Source organism: Aquarana catesbeiana, linkage group LG10 (genome assembly GCF_042186555.1).
Source record: "Aquarana catesbeiana isolate 2022-GZ linkage group LG10, ASM4218655v1, whole genome shotgun sequence".
Taxonomy (NCBI): Eukaryota; Metazoa; Chordata; class Amphibia; order Anura; family Ranidae; genus Aquarana; species Aquarana catesbeiana.
Window position 1 is genome coordinate 4,359,422 of NC_133333.1, and position 19,461 is coordinate 4,378,882.

General features: G+C 53.3%; 1 protein-coding gene across 1 annotated transcript; it reads left to right on the top strand.

Annotated features, from left to right (window-relative positions):
* The first annotated feature begins 3,506 nt into the window (after window positions 1-3,506).
* On the top strand, window positions 3,507-16,070 carry LOC141110248 (aflatoxin B1 aldehyde reductase member 2-like). Its single transcript, XM_073601515.1, has 7 exons — window positions 3,507-3,826; window positions 7,014-7,201; window positions 7,613-7,717; window positions 9,079-9,175; window positions 10,719-10,818; window positions 14,351-14,483; window positions 15,827-16,070. The coding sequence occupies exons 1-7, from the start codon at window positions 3,613-3,615 to the stop codon at window positions 15,986-15,988; spliced, it is 999 nt and encodes a 332-aa protein (XP_073457616.1). The 5' UTR covers window positions 3,507-3,612; the 3' UTR covers window positions 15,989-16,070.
* The last annotated feature ends 3,391 nt before the right edge of the window (window positions 16,071-19,461 follow it).

Genomic DNA, 19,461 nt, shown 5'->3' on the forward strand with positions numbered 1-19,461 from the left:
GCTATTAATATTCCCCCCCCCCCGCCCGTACCCCCCTCCCCCGCCCGTACCCCCCTCCATGACTTTTCCATCAAAATCAACAATGTAACGATCAGTCCCTCCCCTCACGTCAGGGTACTCGGTGTAATCCTAGACTCTGACTTGTCATTTCACCCCATGTCCAATCGTTGTCAAAAGTTTGTAGAATTCACCTCTGTAACATCTCTAAAATTCGGCCCTTTTTAACGAATGAAACCACCAAACTCCTCATTCACTCCCTCGTTATCTCTCGCCTTGACTATTGCAACTCCCTTCTCATTGGCCTGCCACTCCATAGGCTCCTCCCCTCTTCAGTCTATCATGAATGCTGCTGCCAGACTTATCCACCTTACCAACCGCTCAGTGTCTGCCAACCCTCTCCTCCAATCCCTACACTGGTCTCCATTCAGTGTCTGCCAACCCTCTCCTCCAATCCCTACACTGGTCTCCATTCAGTGTCCGCCAACCCTCTCCTCCAATCCCTACACTGGTCTCCATTCAGTGTCCGCCAACCCTCTCCTCCAATCCCTACACTGGTCTCCATTCAGTGTCTGCCAACCCTCTCCTCCAATCCCTACACTGGTCTCCATTCAGTGTCCACCAACCCTCTCCTCCAATCCCTACACTGGTCTCCATTCAGTGTCCGCCAACCCTCTACTTCAATCCCTACACTGGTCTCCATTCAGTGTCTGCCAACCCTCTCCTCCAATCCCTACACTGACCTCCATTCAGTGTCTGCCAACCCTCTCCTCTAATCCCTACACTGGTCTCCATTCAGTGTCCGCCAACCCTCTCCTCCAATCCCTACACTGGTCTCCATTCAGTGTCCGCCAACCCTCTCCTCCAATCCCTACACTGGTCTCCATTCAGTGTCTGCCAACCCTCTCCTCCAATCCCTACACTGGTCTCCATTCAGTGTCTGCCAACCCTCTCCTCCAATCCCTACACTGGTCTCCATTCAGTGTCTGCCAACCCTCTCCTCCAATCCCTACACTGGTCTCCATTCAGTGTCTGCCAACCCTCTCCTCCAATCCCTACACTGGTCTCCATTCAGAGTCTACCAACCCTCTCCTCCAATCCCTACACTGGTCTCCACTCAGTGCCTGCCAACCCTCTCCTCCAATCCCTACACTGGTCTCCATTCAGTGTCTGCCAACCCTCTCCTCCAATCCCTACACTGGTCTCCATTCAGAGTCTACCAACCCTCTCCTCCAATCCCTACACTGGTCTCCACTCAGTGCCTGCCAACCCTCTCCTCCAATCCCTACACTGGTCTCCATTCAATGTCTGCCAACCCTCTCCTCCAATCCCTACACTGGTCTCCATTCAATGTCTGCCAACCCTCTCCTCCAATCCCTACACTGGTCTCCACTCAGTGCCTGCCAACCCTCTCCTCCATTCCCTACACTGGTCTCCATTCAGTGTCTGCCAACCCTCTCCTCCAATCCCTACACTGGTCTCCATTCAGAGTCTACCAACCCTCTCCTCCAATCCCTACACTGGTCTCCATTCAGAGTCTACCAACCCTCTCCTCCAATCCCTACACTGGTCTCCATTCAGAGTCTACCAACCCTCTCCTCCAATCCCTACACTGGTCTCCATTCAGAGTCTACCAACCCTCTCCTCCAATCCCTACACTGGTCTCCATTCAGTGTCTGCCAACCCTCTCCTCCAATCCCTACACTGGTCTCCATTCAGAGTCTACCAACCCTCTCCTCCAATCCCTACACTGGTCTCCACTCAGTGCCTGCCAACCCTCTCCTCCAATCCCTACACTGGTCTCCACTCAGTGCCTGCCAACCCTCTCCTCCATTCCCTACACTGGTCTCCATTCAGTGTCTGCCAACCCTCTCCTCCAATCCCTACACTGGTCTCCATTCAGAGTCTACCAACCCTCTCCTCCAATCCCTACACTGGTCTCCATTCAGAGTCTACCAACCCTCTCCTCCAATCCCTACACTGGTCTCCATTCAGAGTCTACCAACCCTCTCCTCCAATCCCTACACTGGTCTCCATTCAGAGTCTACCAACCCTCTCCTCCAATCCCTACACTGGTCTCCATTCAGTGTCTGCCAACCCTCTCCTCCAATCCCTACACTGGTCTCCATTCAGAGTCTACCAACCCTCTCCTCCAATCCCTACACTGGTCTCCACTCAGTGCCTGCCAACCCTCTCCTCCAATCCCTACACTGGTCTCCATTCAATGTCTGCCAACCCTCTCCTCCAATCCCTACACTGGTCTCCATTCAATGTCTGCCAACCCTCTCCTCCAATCCCTACACTGGTCTCCACTCAGTGCCTGCCAACCCTCTCCTCCATTCCCTACACTGGTCTCCATTCAGTGTCTGCCAACCCTCTCCTCCAATCCCTACACTGGTCTCCATTCAGAGTCTACCAACCCTCTCCTCCAATCCCTACACTGGTCTCCATTCAGAGTCTACCAACCCTCTCCTCCAATCCCTACACTGGTCTCCATTCAGAGTCTACCAACCCTCTCCTCCAATCCCTACACTGGTCTCCATTCAGAGTCTACCAACCCTCTCCTCCAATCCCTACACTGGTCTCCATTCAGAGTCTACCAACCCTCTCCTCCAATCCCTACACTGGTCTCCATTCAGAGTCTACCAACCCTCTCCTCCAATCCCTACACTGACTCCCAATCACCCAGTGAATTACATTCAAAATTCTAACCACAACATACAAAGCCATTCACAACTCTGCCCCGAGCTACATCACCAATCTTGTCTCCAAATATCACCCAAATCCTCCTCTCCGCTCTTCTCAAGACCTCCTACTCTCAAGCTCTCTTGTCTCCTCCCCTCATGCTCGTCTCCAGGATTTCTCCAGAGCCTCTCCCATCCTCTGGAACTCGCTACCTCCATCTATCTGGCTATCCCCTACTCTTCTACCTTCAGGAGATCCCTGAAAACTCATCTCTTCAGGGAAGTCTATCACGCCTCCGACTGGTCTCCTACCACTTCCATCAGCTCATCCCCCACAGTTACAACCTTTTGTACCACCTGCCCCACCCTATTAGATTGTAAGCTCTTCTGAGCAGGACCCTCTTAATCCTCTTGTATTTTATTGTATTATAACTGTATTGTCTCCTTTTTATATTGTAAAGCGCTGCGTAAACTGTTGGCGCTATATAAATCCGTTATAATAATTATAATATATATAATACACTGTTGCCCCCCATATTTGGTGGGGGTGTCAATAATAGTTTTTTGCCCCTTTATAGACTCCTCTGCCCCTCCCCCCTGGGACTTGTAGTTCACGCTCCCTCATTTGGGATCAGTGTATGGACAGGGGGCGGGGCAGGCTCAGGGGGCGGGTTTAGCAGTCTCTGGGCCGCCTCCCGGCATATGGCTTAGAGACGGGGGCGGGGCATGCTCAGGGATGGAGGCGGGGTGTGCAGTCTCTGGACCGCCTTTTCCCCTCCCCTCTCCCGCCCGGTAAGGCTCAGGGACAGGGGGCGGGCCCAGTGATAGGTAGGCGGGACTAGTATTAACATATAACGGGCCGGCGCATGCGCGCTCCCGCCATGCTCGGCGGCTCCTGTCCTCTTCTCCTCTCCAGCAGTACCGTACCGTCATGTCTCGTTCTCCGCCCACCGCCCCGCCCCCTCCGGGGCTCCCGCGCACTGTGCTGGGCACTATGGAGTTCGGTCGGAGGATGGACGCGGAGCAGAGCGGGGAGGCGGTGCGCGAGTTCCTGAGGCGCGGGCACGATGAGCTGGACACCGCTCACAAGTACGCGGATGGAGAGAGCGAGAAAGTGCTGGGGGGGCTGGGCCTGAGCGCCGGAGGTAAGAGGGGCGGGGCTAAGCCTGGCCAACCAGAGGCCGAGGGGCGGGGTTACAGGAGGGGCGGAGAGCAGGAGTGTTGCTGTTGCCCATAGTCTGGTTGCTGGGGGCAACAGAGACTCCTCCCCCTCTTACCCAAATTAAGGAAAAGTTCAGTGTGTATCCAGAATAAGAAGTCCTAGACCCCGGTGTATCCAGAATAAGAAGTCCTAGACCCCGGTGTATCCAGAATAAGAGGTCCTAGACCCCGGTGTGTCCAGAATAAGAAGTCCTAGACCCCGGTGTGTCCAGAATAAGAAGTCCTAGACCCCGGTGTATCCAGAATAAGAGGTCCTAGACCCCGGTGTATCCAGAATAAGAGGTCCTAGACCCCGGTGTATCCGGAATAAGAGGTCCTAGACCCCGGTGTATTCAGAATAAGAGGTCCTAGACCCCGATGTATCCAGAATAAGAAGTCCTAGACCCCGGTGTGTCCAGAATAAGAGGTCCTAGACCCCGGTGTATCCAGAATAAGAGGTCCTAGACCCCGGTGTGTCCAGAATAAGAGGTCCTAGACCCCGGTGTATCCAGAATAAGAGGTCCTAGACCCTGGTGTATCCAGAATAAGAAGTCCTAGACCCCGGTGTGTCCCGAGTAAGAGGTCCTAGACCCCGGTGTGTCCAGAATAAGAAGTCCTAGACCCCGGTGTATCCAGAATAAGAAGTCCTAGACCCCGGTGTATCCAGAATAAGAAGTCCTAGACCCCGGTGTATCCAGAATAAGAAGTCCTAGACCCCGATGTATCCAGAATAAGAAGTCCTAGACCCCGGTGTGTCCAGAATAAGAAGTCCTAGACCCCGGTGTATCCAGAATAAGAGGTCCTAGACCCCGGTGTATCCAGAATAGGAAGTCCTAGACCCCAGTGTGTCCAGAATAAGAGGTCCTAGACCCCGGTGTATCCAGAATAGGAAGTCCTAGACCCCGGTGTGTCCAGAATAAGAGGTCCTAGACCCCGGTGTGTCCAGAATAAGAAGTCCTAGACCCCGGTGTATCCAGACTAAGAAGTCCTAGACCCCGGTGTGTCCAGAATAAGAAGTCCTAGACCCCGGTGTATCCAGACTAAGAAGTCCTAGACCCCGGTGTGTCCAGAATAAGAGGTCCTAGATCCCGGTGTGTCCAGAATAAGAAGTCCTAGACCCCGGTGTGTCCAGAATAAGAAGTCCTAGACCCCGGTGTGTCCAGAATAAGAGGTCCTAGATCCCGGTGTGTCCAGAATAAGAAGTCCTAGACCCCGGTGTGTCCAGAATAAGAAGTCCTAGACCCCGGTGTGTCCAGAATAAGAGGTCCTAGATCCCGGTGTGTCCAGAATAAGAAGTCCTAGACCCCGGTGTGTCCAGAATAAGAAGTCCTAGACCCCGGTGTATCCAGACTAAGAAGTCCTAGACCCCGGTGTGTCCAGAATAAGAGGTCCTAGATCCCGGTGTGTCCAGAATAAGAAGTCCTAGACCCCGGTGTGTCCAGAATAAGAAGTCCTAGACCCCGGTGTGTCCAGAATAAGAAGTCCTAGACCCCGGTGTGTCCAGAATAGGAAGTCCTAGACCCCGGTGTATCCAGAATAAGAGGTCCTAGACCTCGGTGTATCCAGAATAAGAGGTCCTAGACCCCGGTGTGTCCAGAATAAGAAGTCCTAGACCCCGGTGTATCCAGAATAGGAAGTCCTAGACCCCGGTGTATCCAGAATAAGAGGTCCTAGACCCTGGTGTGTCCAGAATAAGAGGTCCTAGACCCCGGTGTATCCAGAATAAGAGGTCCTAGACCCCGGTGTATCCAGAATAAGAGGTCCTAGACCCCGGTGTATCCAGAATAAGAGGTCCTAGACCCCGGTGTATCCAGAATAAGAGGTCCTAGACCCCGGTGTATCCAGAATAAGAGGTCCTAGACCCCGGTGTGTCCAGAATAAGAAGTCCTAGACCCCGGTGTGTCCAGAATAAGAGGTCCTAGACCCCGGTGTGTCCAGAATAAGAGGTCCTAGCCCCCGGTGTATCCAGAATAAGAGGTCCTAGACCCCGGTGTATCCAGAATAAGAAGTCCTAGACCCCGGTGTATCCAGAATAAGAGGTCCTAGACCCCGGTGTATCCAGAATAAGAGGTCCTAGACCCCGGTGTATCCAGAATAAGAGGTCCTAGACCCCGGTGTATCCAGAATAAGAGGTCCTAGACCCCGGTGTATCCAGAATAAGAGGTCCTAGACCCCGGTGTATCCAGAATAAGAGGTCCTAGACCCCGGTGTATCCAGAATAAGAGGTCCTAGACCCCGGTGTGTCCAGAATAAGAAGTCCTAGACCCCGGTGTGTCCAGAATAAGAGGTCATGTGATCGCCTGGGTGGAGCCAATACATTTTGGTGTATCCAGAATAAGCCAGGAATGGTATATAGACTCGGCTGTAGTTTCCTGGAGGTGGATCTTATAACATTGTTACAGCCGTGTATCCAGAATAATCTGGTGAGCGGGTCACATGATCAAGCAATGGATATGTTTATCCAGAATCAGTGTCAGGACTGGGTGTCCCCTCCCACCTCTGTACGGCTCGGTGTACTTTGTCCCGTCATTCACACTGAGATTTGAGTTCATTGGATGAAGATTAGCTGAGTTTTGTAAATGATTCGCCCCTCCCCCCCCCCCGGGACACACAGACAACACTCCGCTGATCGCTCAATCCAGAGATGTCCGGATCTGGGAGGAGTTTTATCACTATGACCTCATTGGGGAGAATATCGCTCACTTCCTGCTGCTGAAGTGAATTGGGGGAGGGGTTATCACAGGAAGGTGGAGCCAGCAATAAAACATTGTCAGAGGTTCTGACCCCTCCCCCAACCTGCTACAAAGGTGGCTTGGTCTGTGTCCCCACTGGAGAGATTTGCCTTTATTTCCTGTCCTAACAGGAAGTGGGAGAGGGAGGTGGGGAGGAGGGGGGGACGACACTGGCTGTGTGATAGCAGTACAAAGTGGCTTATACTGTAATTGGTTTTATTTCGGGGGAAGGCCAGCAAAGGGCTCCGATATCACCTGCCTGAGACAGAGCCGCCAGAGTCAGGACTTTACTCCTTGGTAGAAAAGCCTGAAATCTGGGGCAGCAATATGGGGCAGCAAAGGGGCAGCGATATGACCATCACACAGGAACTCTAACGTCGATCTTCCATCTCTCTGGCAGTGAAATTGGCTACAAAGGCCAACCCCTTAGAGGGGAAGACGCTGAGAGCGCAGAGCGTGCGCCAGCAACTGGAGACCTCCCTCCAAAGACTGCGGACCCCCAGCGTCCACCTCTTCTACCTGCACGCCCCGGACCACCAGACCCCAGTGGAGGAGACCCTGGCGGCCTGCCAGCAGCTGTACCAGGAGGTGAGAGGCATCATGGGTAACCCCTCCTCGGGTCTGTCATGTTTGATATCCATTTCCTCGTTGATGTCATGAGATGATGTCATCAGTCTGCTGCAGGCAAGAGCAAGCCTATTCTCAGTCTCCTCCCCCCTTCCAGTGACCAGACTGCAATATTGTAACTTTGCCTAGACTCGGATGATGTCACCAGTCTGCTGCAGGCAGGAGGAAGAATTTCCTCAGTCTCCCCTCCCCCAGTGATCAGACTGTACATTGTAACTTTGTAGAAGGGGGAGGAGTCATTTCCTCAGTCTCCCCTCCCCCAGTGATCAGACTGTACATTGTAACTTTGTAGAAGGAAGAGGAGTCATTTCCTCAGTCTCCCCTCCCCCAGTGATCAGACTGTACATTGTAACTTTGTTTTTTGTCTTCCAGGGCAAGTTCAAAGAGCTGGGCCTTTCTAATTACGCTTCCTGGGAGGTGATGGAGGTGTACTGCATCTGTAAGAAGAATAACTGGGTGCTGCCGACCGTGTACCAGGTACTCCCTGCATGTCCATTCTGTCTGCCCGTCACTGGGCTCTGCTGGTCCATGATGGGACTATGAGGTCTTTTCCTGAAGGGTGTTCCTGTGGCAGGAAAGTTGTCCACGTTCCGTGTCATTATCCACCACGTCACTCCAAAGACAAAGGAGTGACAGCGGGTCTGTGAATGACATCACATGTGGGCGGCTCTCCAGAATACTTGGTTGTCCTATTGGCTGGGTGAGGAGGTCTTCTCTGTGGTCTAGATCAGCTACGACCACCTCCGATCACCAGGTGGAATTGAGAGGACTGAATCTTCGGGGGGGGCGGGGCGCTTTGTGAATCACCTACTTTAAAGGGGACACCGGGCATTCCATACCCACCTACCCACTGAAGGTCACAGAGGAAGGGCAAGAGGGCCTATAAAGCACCGGGTTGAGAGGCCGGGTCTACATGGTGAAGGGCGACCCAACAAAGGATAGCACATGGGCCTCTCTTCTCAGAGATCCTCAAACTTATGATTGATGGGATGTTCTAGATCAGCTTTCCTCATTTCCTCATCCCTTTAGACATGGGGGGACCCATCTGCCATCTTCGCTTCCTTAGACTGGTGGTCAGTAGACAGAATGAACAGTGTTGCCAGAACCTTGTGGGCACCATCAGGCAGGAGATCAATTCATCAGAGCTTAAGGAGCCCCTGGTAACTTCTGAAGGGACCCCGGTTGAGAATGTCTGTTCTAGATGATTGTAGTGTGTGTTTATCGATAATTCACGTTAAATATATAGTACATAAAAGCCAGGTGATGTAGTCCATGTACCTGGTCACTGATGTCCATCTGATCTGGACCTCTGGGGGCTCTTTACTTCAACCATGGTTGATTTGTGCTATCTTGGGTCTATCGTCCATTTACTGGTTCTCTGGCGGGGGGGGGGGTGGCTTCTTACACAATCCATGGTTGATTTGTGCTATCTTGGGTCCATCGTCCATTTACTGGACCTCTGGGGGGGTGGTGGCTTCTTACACCATCCATGGTTGATTTCTGCTATTTTGGGTCCAGGATCCATTCACTGGACTCCTGGGGAGGAGGAGGAGAACTTCTTACAGCATCCATGGTTGATTTCTGCTATCGTGGGTCCATCATCCATTCACTGGACTCCTGGGGAGGAAGAGGAGGAGGAGAACTTCTTACGCCACCCATGGTTGATTTCTGCTATCTTTGGTCCATCTTCCATTTACAGGGCCTCTGGGTGGGGGGCTTCTTACACCATCCACAGTTGTTTTCTGCTATCTTAGGTCTCTCATCCCTTCATTGACATCTATATGTAGACATCTGAGTCATGTGAACACTATAAACTCTGACAATTGCTCCCTCCTCAGGGTATGTACAATGCCACCACGCGCCAAGTAGAGACAGAGCTGCTCCCATGCTTGCGCCGGCTCGGAATCCGGTTCTACGCATACAACCCGCTGGCAGGTGAGATGGTGCGCACTTGATAGTCTATCATGGCAACGACTACTCTACAATGTAAATATTATGGGCGAATTTCAGCCCCAAGGAGTTTAAGAGCAGTTTGGGTCTGCAAAGTTGAACTTTCACCTGCCTTCACCCAGCGCTTTAGTTGAAGACCCTAAATGTATTCAGGAATCATATTGGCCTAAACTTTATATCCAAAAAAATGGTGTACCCCTGACCATCACACCTATATGAGCTTGCTGGACACCTCATTCTCAATCCATGGCCATTTATATGGAGTTGATGCCCCCTCCTACGACCATTAATATGGAGTTGCCCCCCCCCTCTTCCTACAACCAATAATATGGCGTTGCCCCCCTTTGTGGCTACAACATCATGCACTCTTCTAGGAAGTTTTTCAACAAGATTTTGTAGGGTATCTGTGGGACTTTGTGCCCATTTGTGAGGTCAGGTACTGATGTCTGATAAAAAAGACCTGGCTAATGTTGGGCACCAAAAAAAAAGACTGGGCCTACAGTCAATGTTCCAGTTCATCCCAAAGGTCTTTGGTAGGGTTGAGGACTGTGCTGTGTGCAGGACACTGGAGTTCCTCAACCCATCACACCTGTGTGAGTTTGTTGGACATCTATTCCAAAACTATGGCCATTAAAACTGATGTTGGATGAAAAGACAGGGACCTCATGTTGGTCACCAAAAAAAAAAAACCTGGCTTGCTGTCAATGTTCCAATTCATCCCAAAGGTGTTCAGTAGGGTTGTAGGGTTGAGGTTAGGGCTTTGTGCAGGACACTGGAGTTCCTCCACCCATTACACCTCTATGAGCTTGTTGGATATCCATTCCAAAACCATGGCCATTATGGAGTTGCTACCTCTCACCCCCCAAGGCCATTAATATGGAGTGCCCCCCTTTGTGACTATCACATCCTCCACTCTGTGAGGTCATGTGCTGATGCTGGATTATAAGATCGGACCTCATGTTGAACACCAAAAAAAACTTGGCTTGCAGTTAATGTTCCAGTTCATCCCAGAGGTGTTCAGTAGAGTTGAGGTCAGAGCTCTGTATAGGACACTAGAGTTCCTCTACACCAAACAGGTCACCCCATGTCTTTATGGCGTGGGCCCAAACTGGTCGCCCCATGTCTTTATGGAACGGGCCCAAACTGGTCACTCCGTGTCTTTATGGAGCGGGCCCACTGGTCACCCCATGTCTTTATGGAGCTGATCAACCCGCTCAGTCATGGTGGAGCAGAAAAGGGTCTTCACCAAATTGTTACCACAAGGTTGGAAGAGCACAATGGTCTCCAATGCCTTTGTGTGATGGAATATTACAAGGATCTTTTACTAGAAACCCCTGAACATCATCATTGGGGAGAGATGTTGATATACGTATAGCCATGTAATATATGTCAGTCTATATTCATTCACTAGAAATATTGATCTATCTAGTATTATACTTACAGAATTGTAGATAAAAGGTCCCAGGACTGGGTGGTATTACTGAGGCAGATTATGAAATGTACTCTTGTTTTTGTCTTCTGTCACCAGGGGGGCTTTTAACCGGGAAGTACCAGTATGAAGACCAGGACAAGACGCAAGAAGCTTCCAGATTTTTTGGGAATAGCTGGGCAGAAGCTTACCGGAATAGGTGACTCTCATCCCCCTCTCCTGCCTGACCTGGCTTGCACCTTTCATTTCATTGGATGTGGGAGTTATGTAAGGCAGCCCACTGCTTGAATCAGGACTGGGGACTTTGGAGGGGAGCACTGAGGCAGGGTGTTGTGATGGTTTCAGGAAGCCCCTCCCACCAGCCATGATCTGCCTGCATTGCATAAAGGAACAGAAAGACCCAGTGATGACATCATTGCGTCTAAAATAAGATACATAAAACAGATTTTATTAAAAAAATGTCATTAGCATGTTGATAAGGGGGAGAGATCAGGGAGGGCAGATTACACTTCAGCTTTAATTCCAATGTGTGTTGTATATAAATAACTATGAAGGTATACAAGGAGTCATTGTGCTGCTTAGCTTATTGCCCCGTGTTATGTGGGTGGTGTAAAGCACAGAGGAGTAGAGGAGCAAAGGGATGAGTGATGGAGGAGCAGAAGGGGTGATTGACGGAGGGGGCGGGAGGAGCAGAGGGATGATTGATGGAGGGGGTGGGAGGAGCAGAGGGATGATTGATGGAGGGGCGGGAGGAGTAGAGGGGTGATTGATGGAGGGGGTATGAGGAGCAGAGGGGTGATTGATGGAGGGGTGGGAGGAGCAGAGGGATGATTGATGGAAGGGTGGGAGGAGCAGAGGGGTGATTGATGGAGGGGTGGGAGGAGCAGAGGGGTGATTGATGGAGGGGTGGGAGGAGCAGAGGGATGATTGATGGAGGGGTGGGAAGAGCAAAGGGGTGATGGATGGGGTGGGAGGAGCAGAGGGGTGATTAATAGAGGGGCGGGAGGAGCAGAGGGATGATTGATAGAGGGGGTGGGAAGAAGCAGAGGGGTGATTGATGGAGGGGCGGGAGGAGCGGAGGGATGATTGATGGAGGGGCGGGAGGAGCAGAGGGATGATTGATAGAGGGGGTGGGAAGAAGCAAAGGGGTGATTGATGGAAGGGTGGGAGGAGCAGAGGGGTGATTGATGGAGGGGTGGGAGGAGCAGAGGGATCATTGATTGAGGGGTGGGAGGAGCAAAGGGGTGATGGATAGGGTGGGAGGAGCAGAGGGGTGATTGATAGAAGGGCGGGAGGAGCAGAGGGATGATTGATGGAGGGAGTGGGAAGAAGCAGAGGGGTGATGGGTGGGGTGGGAGGGGCAGAGGGGTGATTGATGGAGGGGGTGGGAGAAGCAGAGGGGTGATTGATGGAGGGGGTGGGAGGAGTAGAGGGGTGATTGATGGAGGGGGTGGGAGGAGCAGAGGGGTGATTGATGGAGGGGTGGGAGGAGCAGAGGGCTGATTGATGAAGGGGGCGGGAGGAGCAGAGGGCTGATTGATGGAGGGGTGGGAGGAGCAGAGGATGATTGATGGAGGGGTGGGAGGAGCAGAGGGATGATTGATGGAGGAGCAGAGGAATGATTGATGGATGGGGTGGGAGGAGCAGAGGGCTGATTGATGGAGGGGGTGGGAGGAGCAGAGGGCTGATTGATGGAGGGGTGGGAGGAGCAGAGGATGATTGATGGAGGGGTGGGAGGAGCAGAGGGGTGATTGATGGAGGGGTGGGAGGAGCAGAGGGATGATTGATGGAGGAGCAGAGAATTGATTGATGGATGGGGTGGGAGGAGCAGAGGGATGATTGATGGATGGGGTGGGAGGAGCAGAGGATGATTGATGGAGGGGGTAGGAGGAGCAGAGGGATGATTGATGGATGGGGTGGGAGGAGCAGAGGGATGATTGATGGAGGGGTGGGAGGAGCAGAGGGATGATTGATGGAGGGGGTGGGAGGAGCAGAGGGATGATTAATGGAGGGGTGGGAGGAGCCGAGGGATGATTGATGGAGGGGTGGGAGGAGCAGAGGGATGATTGATGGAGGGGCGGGAGGAGCAGAGGGATGATTGATGGAGGGGCGGGAGGTGCTGAAGGGATGATTGATGGAGGGGTGGGAGGAGCTGAGGGATGAATGATGGAGGAGCCGAGGGATGATTGATGGAGGGGTGGGAGGAGCAGAGGGATGATTGATGGAGGGGGTGGGAGGAGCAGATGGATGATTGATGGAGGGGTGGGAGGAGCAGAGGGATGATTGATGGAGGGGCGGGAGGAGCTGAAGGGATGATTGATGGAGGGGCGGGAGGAGCTGAAGGGATGATTGATGGAGGGGCGGGAGGAGCAGAGGGATGATTGATGGAGGGGTGGGAGGAGCAGAAGGATGATTGATGGAGGGGATGGGAGGAGCAGAGGGATGATTGATGGAGGGGGTGGGAGGAGCAGAGGGATGATTGATGGAGGGGTGGGAGGAGCAGAGGGATGATTGATGGAGGGGCGGGAGGAGCTGAAGGGATGATTGATGGAGGGGTGGGAGGAGCTGAGGGATGAATGATAGAGGAGCGGAAGGGATGGTTGATGGAGGGGTGGGAGGAGCCGAGGGATGAATGATGGAGGAGCGGAAGGGATGATTGATGGAGGGGTGGGAGGAGCAGAGGGATGAATGATGGAGGAGCGGAAGGGATGATTGATGGAGGGGTGGGAGGAGCAGAGGGATGAATGATGGAGGAGCGGAAGGGATGATTGATGGAGGGGTGGGAGGAGCCAAGGGATGAATGATGGAGGAGCGGAAGGGATGATTGATGGAGGGGTGGGAGGAGCCGAGGAATGAATGATGGAGGAGCGGAAGGGATGATTGATGGAGGGGTGGGAGGAGCCAAGGGATGAATGATGGAGGAGCGGAAGGGATGGTTGATGGAGGGGTGGGAGGAGCCGAGGGATGAATGATGGAGGAGCGGAAGGGATGATTGATGGAGGGGTGGGAGGAGCCGAGGGATGAATGATGGAGGAGCGGAAGGGATGATTGATGGAGGGGTGGGAGGAGCCGAGGGATGAATGATGGAGGAGCGGAAGGAGCTGAAGGGATGATTGATGGAGGGGCGGGAGGAGCAGAGGGATGATTGATGGAGGGGTGGGAGGAGCAGAGGGATGATTGATGGAGGGGATGGGAGGAGCAGAGGGATGATTGATGGAGGGGGTGGGAGGAGCAGAGGGATGATTGATGGAGGGGTGGGAGGAGCAGAGGGATGATTGATGGAGGGGCGGGAGGAGCAGAGGGATGATTGATGGAGGGGTGGGAGGAGCCGAGGGATGAATGATGGAGGAGCTGAAGGGATGATTGATGGAGGGGTGGGAGGAGCTGAGGGATGAATGATAGAGGAGCGGAAGGGATGGTTGATGGAGGGGCGGGAGGAGCCGAGGGATGAATGATGGAGGAGCGGAAGGGATGATTGATGGAGGGGTGGGAGGAGCCGAGGGATGAATGATGGAGGAGCGGAAGGGATGATTGATGGAGGGGTGGGAGGAGCCAAGGGATGAATGATGGAGGAGCGGAAGGGATGATTGATGGAGGGGTGGGAGGAGCCGAGGGATGAATGATGGAGGAGCGGAAGGGATGATTGATGGAGGGGTGGGAGGAGCCGAGGGATGAATGATTGAGGGGCAGGAGGAGCGGAAGGGATTATTAATGGTGTGTATCTGTGGCAGGTATTGGAAGAAGCATCACTTTGAAGCCATCGATTTGGTACGCCGATCTCTGGAGGAGATGTACAGCGCCGATATCAGACCCAGTCTGACCGCAGCCGCACTACGTTGGATGTACCACCACTCCAAGCTGCAGGTTAGTTTATTAACCACTTGCTTACTGGGCACTTGAACCCCCCTCCTATCCAGACCAATTTTCAGCTTTCAGCGCTGACGCATTTTGAATGACAATTACGCGGTCATACAACACTGTACCCAAGTGAAATTTTTATAATTTTTTCCCACAAATAGAGCTTTCTTTTGGTGGTATTTGATCACCTTTGCGGTTTTTACTTTTTGTTAAAAAAATGTAAAAAGACCGAATTTAAAAAAAAAAAAAAAATTTTTTTTTTTTTTTTTTTTTTTTTAATATTTTGTTATAAAATTTTAAAAAAAGGTAATTTTTCTCCATTGATGTACGCTGATGAGGCGGCACTGATGGGCACCGATAGGTGGCAGTGATCTGTTACACTGATAGGCAGCACTGCTAGGTGGCACTGATTGGCACCACTGGTGGGCATTGATGGTGGCAATGGCAGGTGGCACTGGCAGGGGGTATTGGTGGCACATATGAGGCATTATTGTCTCTTCCTCTTCAGGACCGATGTCCCTTGCTGATGAGCTGGTGATCACAGAGCTTTTGTTTTGATCATGTGATCAGCTGTCATTGGCTGACAGCTGATCACATGGTAAGGGGCTGGGACCGGCCCCTTACTTGGATCGGTGATCACCCTAGTCTCAGTGACTCGGTGATCCCAGTGCGCTCCGTGCACAGGGGAGGCCGTCATATGACGGCCTCCCGGGAATTCAGGTCTGCGCTGTAGCCGTCTTTCGGCTATAGCGCGGATGTCAACTGGTTAAAGAGACCCTGTCCTCAACACCTGCAGCCATTTTTTCATGCACTTGCTGTGTGCCTTGGCCCTCTTCACTACTCGGAGTATCTAATTACTGTCTGTGCTGGCCCAGCTCCTCACACGACATTTTGTATCATTGCTGTGGGAGGAATGAAGGCGGATACTATAGATCAGGCTTTTTACCCCCAAGGAACTTCTGGAGAAATGTTCAGGTCTCAGGGAACTCTTGCTAAGATGAATCCATTGGTGGTCTTTGGGAAGATGCCCCCTTATATTGATGGTCACTGGGAAGAATGCCCCCTTAGTTATGCTACTGGCTCTGCCAAGTGGTGTTGGATGTAGGAGGATGGGGGAACCAATCAGATTGGAGGTCAGCAGGCCACAAGGAACCCCTAGCTACCTCTGCAGGAACCCCGGCTGCTAAAGAATGTCGCTTGGGTGATGGCTCTTGGATCCTCTGGGGGTACTGCCATCCCATGTGAGAGCATGGCGGCTTGCATCTGAGGCTTCTCACACAGGCATTGCAGGTTTTCTTTCACACCAAAAGCTTTGAATGTATTCTGACACGAGTCTCTTGTCCCCTCAGGGAAGTCGGGGTGACGCGGTGATCTTGGGGATGTCCAGCACGGAGCAGCTGGTGAACAACTTGGCCGGAGCGGAGGGAGGGCCTCTCCTGTCCCCGGTGGTCGCTGCGTTCAACAACGCCTGGAACCTGGTCGCCCACGACTGCCCCAACTACTTCCGCTAGAAGGAAATCTCTGACTGTCACAGTGATTATTTACTTAATTCCGGCTGTGCCTCTGATTAAAGCAGAACTCCAGACAAAACAATATGTTTATAGCCATGCTCATGATTCACATTGAAAAAGGGGGGGGGGGGGGGTGATGCCAGTGTCGGGAGAAGGTCAAAGTGCGCCCCTTCCTATGAGTTGTGCACTACTTCAGCAGCAAAGGTCGCAGGTTCTTCCCTTTTTAGTGCCCCTCCCCTCCATAGAAACACCAAAGTTGGCTGCTCTATCTACATACTGCTCAGCGACAGCGCTCCTCCTGTCACTTTTATTCTAATGGTATGATAAAATGAGCTGCTCTCCTGCTCCTAGTGCCTGAAACATGTACCCCACATGCACTTTGAGAGATATAATCACAATCTCTGGTGCAGTTTTGCCTAAGCCTACAGAACTGTCTTTTCGGGATATTGTTTACCCATAAGGGATGATGGCAGCTGTCGTAATGCAGGTAGGAATTGCCTGCAGCTGCCTTGGTGGGATTATGATTATATCTCTTCAAAGTGCACACCTGAGAAAGGTTACCCCCCAAAACTGATAGAAGATGCTTACCACTCCTTTCTTTTGGGAAAGACACCCAGGGCCAATAAATCTTCAGAAGGGCAGGCGGTACGTTTCATTACAGGGTTCCATGATCAATACAAAAAAAATGGAACGTATTCTCAGTAAACACTGGAACATCCTTAAACAGGACCCCCATTTGAATGACACTTTTACCCTATAAACCTAAGGTCACTTATAAGAGGGCTCCCACCCTTAAAAATAAAATCGCTCCTAGCAAGCTAAGACCTCTAAAGAAAGATCATCCCCTCTGCCTTATTCCCCTTAAAGGGATGTATAGGTACAACAAATCTCGATGCAAGACTTTTGCATCGAGATTTTTGTCATTTTGTCAATCATGGACAAAAGAGCTTTACCCACAAGGGCATGGTCTTTTTGTTCGACAATTTCCATAACTGTTCTAGTGATTATGTGGTTTACTGTCTCCTGTGCCCCTGCCAGATGCTGTATGTCGGTCACACTATTCTTCCGTTAAGATGATGGCAGAGGCGTCGCCAGGGTGTGGCTATCGAGGCTGGAGCCCCGAATGTGCAGCCCATAGCCCCGAGTCTCAGCGGGTCGCGGCTTTGAAGGTGGAGAGATGAGTGGGCGGAAGAGCAGAGATGACATAATCTCTTTCCGCCCGCCTGTCACCACTCTTCCGCCCTCACTGCCCGCCACACACGGCGCTGCAGAGGTGGGGGAGCCCGAGTGCCAGAATGCTCCTCTCCTGGCCCGGACTGTGTCTGCTCTCCTTCCCCACCAAAGATGTCGTCCTCAGTTGGTGAAGAGGACAGAGGCGGAGATGTCAGTGTCCAAATGTACGGAGAGGAGGGGGAGGGGACACACACACAGTCATCCAATCATCTGGCTGGCTTGTGGAATGTTTTTTCAACCCATTGATATCCCCTTGCTGACTGAACACTGAGGAACAGTGGACGTCTGGAGAGCCACAAGCCCCGCCCCATGTATGTGATTGGAGCAGTCATCAGCTCCCTGTGTCTAATCACTGCAGGCTCCTCCAGGTCTTACAAACACTGATTGGTTTGAGGGGCGGAGCGCCGAGTCTGACCCCAATGTGCTTTACACCAGTTTCCATTCCCAGGTGACATTTGAGGCACAGGGGATTTGATTTCATTGGGAGGAGCTGTACAGGGTCTGAGTTAGTCTGGTGGGACAGAAGTTCAGAAGTTGAGTGTAGGGGGTGTTAGTGTCTTGGGGAGTGTGGGTCTGTCAGTCTGGGGGGAGGGGGGTGTCGGCCTTGAATGAATGGGGGTGGAGGGTCAGTCTGGGGCAGGGGGGGTCAGTCTGGGGTAGATGGGGCAGGGGGGATCAGTCTGGGGTAGGTGGGACGGGGGGGTCAGTCTGGGGTAGATGGGGGCGGGGGGGGTCAGTCTAGGGTAGATGGGGCACAGTCTGGGGTATATGGGGCGGGGGGGTCAGTCTGGGGTAGATGGGGGCAGGGGGGGGTCAGTCTAGGGTAGATGGGGCGAGGGGTCAGTCTGAGATAGATGGGGCGAGGGGTCAGTCTGGGGGTAGATGGGGCGGGGGGTCAGTCTGGGGTAGATGGGGCACAGTCTGGGGTAGATGGGGCGGGGGGGGTCAGTCTGGGGTAGATGGGGCGGGGGGGTCAGTCTGGGGTAGATGGGGGCAGGGGGGGGTCAGTCTAGGGTAGATGGGGCGAGGGGTCAGTCTGAGATAGATGGGGCGAGGGGTCAGTCTGGGGGTAGATGGGGCGGGGGGTCAGTCTGGGGTAGATGGGGCACAGTCTGGGGTAGATGGGGCGGGGGGGTCAGTCTGGGGTAGATGGGGCAGGGGGGGTCAGTCTGGGGTAGATGGGGGCGGGGGGGTGAGTCTAGGGTAGATGGGGCGAGGGGTCAGTCTGGGATAGATGGGGCGAGGGGTCAGTCTGGGGGTAGATGGGGCGGGGGGTCAGTCTGGGGTAGATAGGGCAGTCTGGGGTAGATGGGGCGGGGGGGTCAGTCGGGGGTAGATAGGGCGGGGGGTCAGTCTGGGGTAGATGGGGCAGTCTGGGGTAGATGGGGCAGGGGGGGTCAGTCTGGGGTAGATGGGGCAGGGGGGGTCAGTCTGGGGTAGATGGGTCAGTCTGGGGTAGATAGGGGCAGGGGGGGTCAGTCTGGGGTAGATGGGGCAGGGGGGGTCAGTCTGGGGTAGATGGGGCAGGGGGGGTCAGTCTGGGGTAGATGGGGCAGAGGGTCAGTCTGGGGGTAGATGGAGCAGAGGGTCAGTCTGGGGGTAGATGGGGGGGGTCAGTCTGGGGTAGATAGGGCGGGGGGTCAGTCTGGGGTAGATGGGGCAGGGGGGGTCAGTCTGGGGTAGATGGGGCAGGGGGCGTCAATCTGGGGTAGATGGGGCAGGGGGGTCAGTCTGGGGTAGATGGGGCGGGGGGGGCAGTCTGGGAGTAGATGGGGCGGGGGGGTCAGTCTGGGGTGGATGGGGCAGGGGGGGTCAGTCTAGGGTGGATGGGGCAGGGGGGGTCAGTCTGAGGTAGATGGGGCGGGGGGGTCAGTATGGGGCAGGGGGGGTCAGTCTGGGGTAGATGGGGCAGGGGGGGTCAGTCTGGGGGTAGATGGGGCGGGGGGTCAGTCTGGGGGTAGATGGGGCGGGGGGGCAGTCTGGGGGTAGATGGGGCAGGGGGGGTCAGTCTGGGGTAGATGGGGCAGGGGGGGTCAATCTGGGGTAGATGTGTCCCTTGTGCAGGTAACCACAGCCATCCATGGGCATAGACTTTAGTATGCCCGTGTGAGCAAGGCCTAAGGCTCCCGGCATACAGTCTCCTGGAAGAAAAAGTCTGACCTGTATAGTGCATGCGTTTACTCTGATGTGTAGACATCCATGTGAGTATTAATGTGTTCAATTTCTCCACCTCCCATGTC

Coding starts and splice junctions, on each gene's coding strand:
- LOC141110248 (XM_073601515.1), top strand. CDS start 3,613: ATGTCTCGTTCTCCGCCCACCGCCCCGCCCCCTCCGGGGCTCCCGCGC. Junction 7,202..7,612: donor GCCAGCAGCTGTACCAGGAG/GTGAGAGGCATC, acceptor TTTGTCTTCCAG/GGCAAGTTCAAAGAGCTGGG. Junction 7,718..9,078: donor TGCTGCCGACCGTGTACCAG/GTACTCCCTGCA, acceptor CTCCCTCCTCAG/GGTATGTACAATGCCACCAC.